Here is a 12609-nt window from a genome sequence, read left to right as displayed (position 1 = left end):
GGGTGGCGAGAGGCTTCACCAGAGACAGAGTGGGGAGCAGAACAGGCAGGTGGACGAAGTACACTGCTGAGGGGAGCAGTGGGCGGGTCAGGAGAGGTCTGCTGCACCATGTGGGTCACCTCCAGGGCTGGGGATTGAAAATCATGCTGAAGTGACTTTAGCTTCTCAGTGCAGTGCTTTAACCCACTGCACCACCAGGGAGGGCCACTATTGAGATTTTGATAGGGATTATACTGTATCTGTAATTTGTTTTTGGAAATGATGGCCATTTTAACATGTCTGTTCTTCCAATGTATGATTTTGGGATAGCTTCCCATTTATTTGTGTCTTCTCTTTTAACAATATTTTGTAGTCTTTAATTTTCCATTATAGGTCTTTCACTACTTTTGTTAAGCTTATTCCCAAATATTTTATCCTTAATGAAGTATTTATAAATAATCTTTTTTCTTAATTTCTTTTTCCTCTAAGTTTCTTCATATAGAAGAGCAAGAATTTTGCTTGGTTTTGTTTCCTGTAACTTTATTGTACTCATTAATTATTATTTCTGGGAGTTTTGGGTACAGTCTTTAGGATGTTCTGTGTATATTAGTGATGTCATCCAGAAATAGTGATAATTTCACTTCTTTTCCAACTTTAGTAATGTTTATATATTTTTCTTAACTAATTGCTCTGGGTAGGACTTCTAAAACTATGTTGAATAATAGTGGTTAAAATGGACATTCTCAGGACCAGATGATTTCACCAGTAAATTCTACCGTGCTTTCAAAGAAATATATGTTCTTCTCAAACTCTTCCAAAAATTAAATAAGGAGAATGCTCCCAAAGGTATTTCACATCACTGACATAATTCTGATCCTAAAACCAATGGCACCATAAAAAAAAGAAAACTATAGACTGATATCCATGAACAGGGTAGATGAAAAATTCTATCCAAAATCTTGGCAATCTGAATGAAACAATACATTAAGAGATTCATACATCATAAAGTAAGATTCACCCCAGGGATACAATGATTGTTTAGCGCACAAAAATAAATTAATGAAATACACTGTGTCAGTAAAAGGGATAACTAAAATTACATGATCATAGCAATAGGCACTGAAAAGCATTTGAAAAGATTCAACATCCACTTATTATTTAAAAAAAAAAAACTCTTGGGAAAGAAAGAACATACATCAACAAATGAAAGAACATATATGGTAGATCCATAACTAACAACATACCTAGTGTTGAAAAACTGAAAACTTATCCCCTGACATAAACCTATTTTAGAGTAGTTTTGACAAATGTGTTTTTTCATGTAAGCACAGCATAATGACGATACAGTATGAATCCATAATCCCTTAAAATTTACTCTGTACTCTTGTAGTAAAGTCCTTCCTCCACTGCAGTCCTTAGCAAATACTGATTTGTATTCTGTCTCTAGTTTTTTCAAAAGAAGAAAAATTGGAATCATTGAAGATCTAAGGAGGCCAAACAACTTAACATAAATAAATAACTAATAAAATATATGGGCATAGGAGCTAAAAAGAAACTTCTCTAGAGAAGACATACAGATGATCAACAGACACATGAAAAAATACTCATCATCATAGAAATCTAAATCATAGCCACAATGAAATACTACTTCACACATGAGAATCGCCCATATCATAAAGACCAGAAACAATAGATGTAGACAAGGGAGAAAAAGGAACTCTCTTATACTGTTGGTGGGAATGTAGATAGACTCGTTCATCCCTTAGGAAAAACAGTATGGAGGCTTCTCAGAATATTAAAAATAGATCCTGTATTTCCATACAGGATACCTAGCTATCTACCTTGAAAATACAAAGACACCAAACCATACGTATATATGTGTTCCTATGTTCATTGCAGCACTATTTATAGTAGCTAAGTTATACAAATTGTATTACAGTTATGTAGATAAAGAAGTTATGGTATATGTACATCGTGGAATACTATACAGCTATAAAATATGAAATCTTGTTATTTGAAACAATATGATAGAACTAGAGGGATTATATTAATCAAAGTAAGTTTAAAAATAAGAGAAAGATAAATACCAGATGATTTCACTCATGTAGAATATAAACAAAACAAGTGAACAGACAAAACCAAACCAAAGAAATACTAGAAATCTGACTGGAGAGTTGAGGCTACCAGAAGGCTATGTACATATGTAGAGTAAAGCTAGGAAGGGGCCCAGTGGTCTGTGGTGGAGTATAGGTACTTTGTTGTGGGTGTGGTGTGGAAACATACACTATTCTCCTAAATCATGGACAGTATTCTAAACTTAAGTTACCTCAATAAAAATTGATAAAATTTTCTGTCTTCAATTTCACTGATTTTTGTTTTCTTGTTATTCCTTCCTTCTGTTTGCTCTTTGGTTTATTTTGCCACCTTTTTATGGTGTTAATTTCCTTTCAAATATAGGTTGCTAGTGATATAAATTTCTTATGAAATACTTGATTGGATACTACTATTTCTGATACTCTGTGTTTTCATTTTTATCTATTACAAAGTACTTTCTTACTTCTCTTCAGCCCATGGAATGTTCATAAGTTAACAGTATATTAAAAGTTAATATGTGTGATACTTCTTTCCTTCGTATTCTTTAATGTTTTCAATTTGTTCTTTTTCTGTGTTTGTGTATATTTTCTAGTTTTTTATTGAGTATTTAGGAAAAAAAGGAAAGTAATATGAATTTTGTAGCACTTTTTAATTTACAAAGAGATTAATATTTCAATGTCTGCTTGAGAAAAAATATAATGCATATTTCAGAGAAGTTGGAAACAGAAGTTGACAGAGTTGAAATGACTTGCTCAATGTTATACAAGTGGAGTTAGTTATGATTCAAACCCAGGTTTCAGAACCCTTCGTTCATTATTTTGAAGAAATTGGAAATAAGGATTTGAAACATAAATTGGAATTTACCTTATGGATAGATGAATAGAATGCTAGTGGTACTTTGAAGCAGTTACTGACTGACAGGGGCATTTATTGAAGTGTGTAAGTAGAAAAGTAGAATAAAATTCCTGGGTTAAAAGATGTGTGTTTTAGCAGTATGATAGTTACTCACTTATCTGTAAACTTTTGATCCCATATTTAATGTATGATAAATACCTTTCTCTCCATACTGATAATGCATATACAGATTTTTAGAACTTGGAAAATCTGATGACGGGAGACAATTTTGTATAAAAATTCTCTAATTATAAGTGAGATTTGTTTTTTCTCACAAATTTAAGAGCCTTTTGATATTTCTTTCCAATAGACATTAATTTCTTCTCTTTACATTTCTATTGTCCTTTTACTTATTTTTCTTAAAAAAATTAAGTTATTTTCTAGAAAAATCTTATTTTTATTTTTAATTCATTATCTATATCTATATATCTATCTGTCTGTCTATCTATCTGTCTATCTATCTATCTATCTTCACATCTTTCTTCATTTTGTGCATGGATGGAGTGGGAAGGGATCATGCTTATTGAAATAAGCCAGATAGTAAAAGAAAAATACCAGATGGTTTCATTCATAGCAGGAGTTTAAGGGATCAAGGAAAAAAAAAGAGAAAACATAACATAATTGTAATAAAACATAACATAACAATTTTCTAGCTAAATTTTAAATTTACAAAAATATAAGAAGATGGGATTAGATGATAAACTCAAATGGTTTGGAATTTATTTATCAGTCATTGGTCAAGTGCTTACATTTATTGTCCAAAGTCTGCTAGGCTATGTGATAGAGAATATAGATTAATGTTGCGTACTTTTGAGGCTGTTTCACTGCATAGGTAAATAAGATATGTATAATAAGGCAAGAAGCATGGTATGTGCTCAACTGTGTTGTAAGATAAACTATCAAAATTTTCTATTCCACCGAATGGGGAGGACACTTTACTTTTGAGTTGATTGGGAGTTGGGTAAGCAAGAAAAGTTGAATGAGATTGAGGACTATGTATGGTTTTGTTTACCGCTTTATCTTCAGCATTTGGCATGTTGTTTGACAAAGAGTAAAATGTTTAATTATTTGTTTAACAATTGAATGATGTTAGAACTTATCAACAAAGCCATTTACAGAGCCCTAACACTGTGCTTAGTCATTCATTCCTGTGCCACCAGGAAGCTCTGGGGATGTTTAGATAGATCGACATCTCAGACCTTCGTTTGCATTTCCAAAACAGGGAACACAACCTTGTCCAAAAGGACACATGACATGCTCCCTTATCTTTTTTATCGTATATCTTCTTAACAATATAACAAAGGAATAGTTAAGATTATGACTTCACTATCACACAACCTGGATTTGAGTCCCATATCTGCTGCTTTCTGGCTATATGTCCATGATTACTCTTACTTAAAAAATGAGAATAATTGTAGTATTTATTTTACTGGGTCATAATAGCATTAAATGAGCAAAACATGTAAAGAATTGAGCCCAGAGTAGGGTTTCCATGACTGTTCTCTTTGCCTCTTCTGTTGGTGTACATAGAGAGGGATATAACCTGTGAATGCTTTTAGATGTTGTGGCTTGATCAATGTTTTCTAACAGGCATCTCTTCCATCTCCTCTGTCACAGATTCAGAGACATACTGTGTGTTTCAAGACAAGAAGTACAGAGTGGGCGAGAGATGGCACCCTTACCTGGAACCTTATGGGTTGGTTTACTGCGTGAACTGCATCTGCTCAGAGGTACAGACATTCAAACATGTGATTTCCCAGTTTGTTCCTCACCATACAGAGATATTTTTGGTATCTAGGTATCCAGGGAACATGAGTGAAAAATGTCTAAAAGAAGTTAAGAATCTTAAGGAAAACACAGGTTGTTTTCCTATATCATCTTTTGGCTTGGTTTTCATGGGATCTCTTGAGTGTTTCCTATGGAGTGATATTTATGGTTTCTTAGCCAGAGGATATAGACCCTGTGGGAGAATAACTTGATAACAGAAGTAGGGAGAAAAGTTCAATATAATGCCTAAGTTAAAAGACAAAATAGTTTTTTTTTTTTTTTAATTCATTTTCAAGTCTGGCATTTAGGAGAGAGATTAGGATAGACTGTAAGCTGCTTCACTACGAGAGGGTATTTTAAGTTGTTTCAGTTAATATCTGTAATTAGGATTGACATTATGAAACTCCGACAAAATACATGGTGGATGAGATTTCCCTTGGCTTGGCCTGAGTTTCTGTCCAGTCATTAAAAACATTGTGTGGGCGGATTAAATGCCATCTTTGTCACAGATAAAACAGGGAATCCCACCTTCCTTTCCATGGTCATGACTCAGGTCCATAGCTGTAGTTTATCTTTCTGAACAAGCCTCTGCTACTATAACCTGTGCCAGGGTGTCTTAACCTCTGTGCTCCTGACAATTGAGACCAGATAATTCCTAGTTGTAGAGACTGTCCTTTGCATTGTATGATATTGAGTAGTTTATCTTTGGCCTCTACCCACTAGATGCCAGTAGCTCAAATCTTAGCTGTTAGGCTCAGAAATGTTCCCAGGCATGACCAAAGTTGGTTGGGTTGCAAAATTGCCTCTGGTGGAGAGCCATTGTATTAAATAATTGGGAAAGGAGAACAAATACTAAGCCTTCAAATTTGATAATTCTAACATACCTACTTTTCAAGATCAGCTCTCACTTAAAACCTCATGGAAGAACTGCAGTTCCTATCTGGTACCCAGGGAGAACAGGTGCAGTAACTTGGCAAGCCCGATTCATTTGCTGCTTGAACATAAAACTTTGATTTTCAGAATTTTGAGCTTTTGGAAGCCTAACCTTTAAGCTTCTGGGCTCTACAATCAATATACACCAAGTTTCCAATGCTGAAATCTAGGACGCCTGTTACCTTGGACAATTAACGAATATCCCAAAAATCCCTTTATCTTCTTCTTTTAAATGAAATAATGATATTAACTTATTTCATATAGTTTCAGTATGAATTAAACCTACTAATCCAGTCTAGTCACATAAAGCAATGTTGGATAAATGGTCAACATTCATGAAATGTTAACTGCTACTGTTTTTGCCATCATCATTAAACCATTATTGTTACTACTATTTTTATTATTCTATTTACTCAAGGAAAGAATGCAGGATAAAGTATAAAGGAACAATCAGGCTGGACCTCAGTCTGATGGGCTTTGGTGTTGTCACTTCAAGGTGATGCCACCTGGTGCTAAGGAGTTTGACACATGGAGACTCTATTTCCAAAGGCCACAATGCAAAGTTTACTTCAGATAATGTATGAGAAGAGCTATCGGCTGGTGGCAAGATAATTCATATTTGGATAAAAGAAGCCTGCCTCTTTAAATGGCTAGTGTAGGCATTAAATCATTGGGGGATTGATTAGCATGATTTTGCAGATTCTGGACTCAACACATTGGACATTTCACTCTTGGGGACTGAGACTTTGTTGTCTCCAGGACAGTAAAAATGTTAATATGCCAAATAGCACAAGTGCTGGGCATGCTCTCTGACTTCATCCTGTTCTTCATTTTCTTCCCCCAAAGGAACCTGTTAGGTATAAGTAACCATTGCTTCAAATGAATTAAGGGTGACAACCCTTAATGCAAAATTGACTTCCACAGTTTTCCTTTGTTCTAGCAATGGTTGAGAAAGTCAGAAGTAGGGATCTTGTAGTTGTAAATCAGAGACCCAGTTGTCCCACACAGGGAAACCAGTTAATTAACTTGATTCTAAACTCTAACTTGGCTTCAGAAAAAATTTGACTGAAAAAAGAAATGCGGAGAGGAATCCACCTACTATACCCAGGAGGCCTGAGCTAGGCAAAAATGGATATCAATTCAGGGAACCCCTTGCTCATCTCTTCCCTTCATGGCATTCTTTAGGCGATGATGAAGTCAGACGAGGCTCTTGGTAAAGACATTCAGTTCAGGCTGGGGAGTGGTAGAGATGCCATAGACCCAGACCAGATAAGCCTCTACAATTAGTTGATATTTGGAGCAGTAGTGATCCCAGTTTTCGAGAAATATGCCAGCACACTACCAGCCAAGACAGCAGAGGTGCTCGTGATGAGGAAAGGAGAGAAAGCGTTGATTTCCTTCAGCTTGTCAGGGAAGTGTTATTCACTGGAAGAATCCCTGCATGACTATCTCCCAAACTGGCAAGATCCCAGTGACCTTTGAAAGATACTCACGTTTTTTTCTTGTCACCTTCTCTTTCAGAACGGGAATGTGCTTTGTAGCCGAGTCAGATGTCCGAGCCTTCACTGCCTCTCTCCTGTGCATATTCCTCATCTGTGCTGCCCTCGATGCCCAGGTAAACCACATACATCTTTCTTTCCAAGCCATGGGTCTTCCTTCTTTCCTCCTCCATCCAACTGCCTCCATCTCCCTAATTCCCCAGGAGGGAAACTTCCAGACAGAAACAACAATCGGATACTTTTAGGCAGCCCACACTGGCCCCTAAAGACTGTTTATAGCCCAAGCAGGGCACATTCTAGGTTCTAATAAGCGATTGAGTACCAGTAACAGATTTTCATTGGGCTTTTAAGCATTTGAAGGTGATGTCAATTGGGGGAAGGGAATTGTGGTCCAGAGATTTTCTGCCATAAACAACCTCTTCCCTCCATGGGCAGTGGGCACCAGGGGACTTGGTGGCACGTGCCCTATGCAATTAGTATGGGAACTGTGTCTGAACCCAGCTTCTAAAAGATGAGGGGCTGTTCATAAATCAAAGGAGTTGAAACAGGGAGGTTTATGACAGTGTAAAGCTGTCTGCCTCTTCCAGACTGCACACTTACTATGCACACATTGTTGAGGGCAACTCTAAGGGGGAGGCAGGCAGAGACTTTTTCACAAGGCTGTTAGGACTCTGCTTTCACAGTTTGCGGCTAGCATATTTGTCTGAGGCAGGGGCTCCCTCAATGACACTTTGTTCACATCTGACTGGGGCTGGCTCCCATAGCAGAGGTGTGAGAGCATGGAGTAATTCAGAATGCCCATGGGCCTGACAGCAGTCCTAGAAAAAGTGAAATGGCAGTGCTGGTCACTTCACTTGCAGTCTTGTAGGTTGACTCTGTTTCCCACTGGGACAGAGCTCTTGAATCAGAGTCTGTGGGTGGCGGAATGGGATCAATGAACCCTTTACATTTGTTCAAAGTCTTTGATGTAACAATGTATATGTGTAAATTCTTTAGAGAGGATCTATGTATTTAATATATAGAGATGCCACCAAGTCCCCTGGTATTTCTGAAGGGGTGTACATAGCTCCCAGATTGTGAAAAATCACTAGTTTAGGGCAAAGATGGTGTGTGTGTGTGTGTGTGTGTGTGTGTGTGTGTGTGTGTGTGTGTAAAAGTAATGAGAAGTCCCCAGAAGTTAAAAACACCAAAAATGTTTGAGAACAATGCTAGGCATGAGGTTCATTGAGAACTCAGTTAATTGATACGTTACAGTAATGGAGATTTTGTTTTATGGAGAAGAAATTCCCATCCTGTTTTGTCACTACTTTCTATCAATAAAATACTAGAGATTCTCTCCCAGATAGCAAATGATCATGCCACATTTTAGATTTATCATTGTGATAACATCACTGCAGCTGCTAGTATATGCTTTAAGATGTGGAAGACTGACTTGGCATACGATCAACCTTAAAAGTTCTCTTTGATTTTTTTTTAATCATTGCTCCTTTATTACTGTCTCACGCAACTTCTAAGATACAAACAATGCATGGCAATTGGGTAAATGAATAAAATTGATTTTGCTATAAGTATGTAAAAACTCATATAGACTGTATGTTGATATATATTGACAAAGTTATTGTGCAAACCTGAATTGTGTAACATATTAGCCTTATTTGGAGGCTGAACTCCTAAATGCGACTTACTACTCATGGATGTGTTAATTTCCTGCTTCTATTTAAACTGTGTTATGAGGGTATGGTATGGAAGGGGTTCTGCTGGATGGAAGCAAAGTTTCTAATAAAGGAGAACTTTAAAAAAAATTAAATTTGACTGTCAGATCACATAGCTAAATGTTCCCCTCCCAGAAGGTTCCAACAGCGGTATAATGCCATAGGAATTTACCTAAACTATGTAGAGATTGCTCTTCCTTGGAAAGACAGTTGAGACATAATCCAGAGCAATACAGTGGCTAGAGGAGCATGGAGTAGAGTTTGGCTGTCTCTCACCTCAGCTGCATAGCAGGAAGCAGTATTGGGAGAAAGGGAAAGGGGAAGCTAGCACTTATTTTGAGAGAAAAGGAGAGTTAAAAGATTTGAGGTCATAAATTCCAGAAAGTAGAAAATTGAAAGAAATGACACATTGTCTTTAAGACTTAAGCCATTTTAAGGCATAGAAAAAACAGCTATTCATTTTACTTCCCTTCTTGTTCTTGCAGGTCACTTCCTTGTGAGTTTACTTAAAAAAATTATCACATAACCTTTAACAATATTCTTCTGTGGGTAGTGGTACTGAAGTTCCCCATTCCTATGCTAACATGTCTTTGTGTTGACCTCATTCTTAAATGATAATTTTGTTGGGTATAAAATTATAAGTGTATGTTTATTTTCCCTCAGCCCTTTGAATCAATGCCTTACTGACTTTGTGGATAAGAAGTGTGCTGTTTGATTATAGTACTTTTGTAAGTAATCTGTTTTCTCCTTCTAGCTTTAAAGATTTTCTCTTTTACTTTAATGCATACAATGAGATATGTAGGCATTTGATTTATTTTTTTATTTAGCCTGCTCAGTACATAATGTTTGGGGACTCAAATTTCTCTTCAATGTTTAGTCATTATTCTTGTCTTTCTTTATTCCCTTTCTACCTTTATTCTAATTTTCAAAGGTGTCTTCATTGTATGTTTTTACAGCTCATTTTTTCCTGTGTTTCTTTTAGTGATTTCTTTTTTTCCATTTTGGTTAACTTTCCATAATGAAATATTATTTCACTTCTGTCCACCAATTCAGGAATTTTCTTCTCTAGTTTCTTCATACCTAATATTTTGGCCATCCATTGGGTTTTGTCATTTTATTTTCAAGAACTATATTTTTACCTAGCTTGTTGGTGTTTAAATTATGTTTTAAAATATCTACATGTTGCTGCTTTAAAACTGCTGTAGTGTTGCTTAGTTTCTTCCTTTCTATAAGGCATTCAAATATCATTATAAGTTCATTTCAGGTTGTTCAAATACCTATACCTATTTTTTTCTGGTGTAATTTCTCACTTTTGTCTGGCTTCTTGGCAGCTTTTATTAGTTCTGAAGTTCTTCTAAAATTTTTGTTTAAAATTTGAACATCTGGGCCCTTCCTGGTGGCGCAGTGGGTTAATGCACCGCACTAAGAAGTTTAAGCCACTTCCGCATGAGTCTGATCCCCGCCTGCCCCGGAGGTGACCACATGGTGTGGCAGACCTCTCCTGACCCGCCCACTGCTCCCCTCAGCAGTGTACTTCGTTGATCTGCCTGTTCTGCTCCCCACTCTGTCTCTGGTGAATCCTCCTCTCACCTTCCGCATCTCTGGCCTGTACCCCAGTTCTATATGAATAAATAAATAAATCTTTAAAAAAATTTCAACATCTATGGAATTTTTCTTTTGCAGAAACCCTTCCTTTCTGGTGGGATGGTTGTTTCAGACTGTGTAGTTCACTTAGTTCACCCAAACCAGGCTGCATATTAGTGACTAAACCTGGGCTCCTCTCATGTCCAGATAATTTGTGTCTACCTCAGTTTCCTTGTCCCAGATAATGATCTTAGACTGGGATGCTTATAGTTGCCTACCTTGGGCAGTCATTCCATTTGAAGTAACCATATTGTGTGGGAAGAACTATGCCAGCCCGTTTGCCTGTGAAAATATATCCTTAGTCCCCAGCTTTATACAGGAAGCCACTTGTAGGGCATGTTTTTCTGTTCAACTGTCTGCCCCTACAGTCTGTATCTAATCCCAGCTTCCAGTAGGACCATATGGCTTTGGTCTATTGCTGTACTTTACACAAAATTTGCTCTTGTTTCTGAAGACACTTTTACAGTTTTATTTATTGTTAATTTTGCATTTTAATCTCACTCTCACTTGTTTGGAAATAACCTGGGGGCTTTCTTATGTGTTCTCTCTACCACATTGAATTGGAATGCAAACCAGTTACTCTTTCTTTCTATTGAAGGTAAAACAAGAACAGAATAAAGACATAACTTTGGGACACAGTAGTTGTTAACTTCTAGAATAAATGACCAAGGAAAAATTTAGTCTCTTCACAGAATATTTCTAGAAATAGAAAGGTACCACCCATTGGAGATAGAATTGGCACAGCTCTGCTTTGAGGCAGGGCAATGCATGTGACTCCTCTGTAATCCTTCCACCTCAGTGATTATTAGGCATGAGGAAACTCATGCCTTCAGGCCCACAGGAATGTCTGGTCAAAGGAAAGGGCTCAAATTTTCTGTCTTAATCCAATGGAAGGCACTGTAATGAAAATGTCATCACTTAAAAATAGAAATTTTAAAGCCAGTTGGTGAATAACTGTGTTCTATTTATCAGAAAGAGAAAACAAACAAGGGAACCATATTAACATGGTTTTGCTTGAAATACTTTCCTGTAGTAGTATCAGTATCAGGGATCACTCACCTGTGCTGCAGTGGAAGGGCTGGGAACATTCTGAAGGCCATGCTTACTACTCATCTTCCGTAGGAAGAGGCAAGGGGCCATCCCTTTCTCTCACTTGTTTGTCTGCTTCCCATGGCTCTTACATTTTTAACTCCCTGTTGCTAAAATTTCCAAGGTCCTCACCTGCATTTGAGGTTGATTTTCACGCACCCCCTGCTGAACCATAGAAATCAGAGTATGCAGACTGCTTTTCCAGAATTTCCAAAGAAAAGTCTGTATTGATTCTCATGAAGAGCAAATGAAAACTTTTCATCAGTACTTCCCCAAGTCTCCATGGCAGAGGAGGTGAAGTCCTGGTCACATACTACAGGACTCTACTGGATTCAAACTGTGCTACTTGGAAGCTAGAACATTCTTGATGGAAACATCAATACTGCACAGAATTCAGAAAGGTCATTAAATCCATCCCAATATCTAAGCAAGACTCTATTGTCTCTGATAATAGAAAATTTGTGGGAATAAAATTCTGTGTCTTTTGTTAGAGGGGAATAGAGTAATAAAGCTGGAAGAGGGAAAGAAAGAATATGACTTCTTTCCTCTTATTCTTCATGTATAATTTTGTTGCCAAAAGAAAACTTCATGGTGACTGGGAGCTTACTTCATTTTATTTTCTAAGTTTTTTTTTTCTTTTTAATAAAGTCAATTAAGAATTTGCTAATCAAGATTACTAAATTTGGATCCTCTTTGAGATAATCCCGCATTCCCAGGTCATTAAAGATGTAACAGAAATGCCAAAATAACTGATTTGATCCTTTACCAAAGACCTAGATGGTAGTGTTCCCTTTCAGCTAGGTGTGAAAAGCTTAGATCTACGATGTGGTATTTTTTTTTTATTGTAACAGTTTATTTTTACATCATTTTGTACATTTTTTCCCCATCTCAGTTGTAATCACCACGGGTTTCCCATCACCAACTCACCCGTGTGCCATCACCATAATCCCGTGCACTTCCCTCCCCACCCCCCATTTTTTATCCCATTCCCCACTCTA

General features: G+C 36.9%; 1 protein-coding gene across 2 annotated transcripts in view; it reads left to right on the top strand.

Moving 5' to 3' along the window:
- CHRDL1 (chordin-like 1) overlaps positions 1–12609 on the top strand; it is a 115448-nt gene that overhangs the window by 23456 nt on the left and 79383 nt on the right. For both annotated transcript variants that reach the window (XM_012727018.1, XM_004685706.2), the window contains exons 3-4: positions 4585–4697; positions 7189–7282. In XM_012727018.1, the coding sequence (XP_012582472.1) occupies positions 4585–4697; positions 7189–7282 (207 nt within the window). The remainder of the gene's footprint in view (positions 1–4584; positions 4698–7188; positions 7283–12609) is intronic.

Source organism: Condylura cristata, unplaced genomic scaffold (assembly GCF_000260355.1).
Source record: "Condylura cristata isolate star-nosed mole 26May11 unplaced genomic scaffold, ConCri1.0 scaffold00019, whole genome shotgun sequence".
NCBI lineage: Eukaryota > Metazoa > Chordata > Mammalia > Eulipotyphla > Talpidae > Condylura > Condylura cristata.
This window is presented reverse-complemented; position numbering and strand designations above follow the sequence as displayed.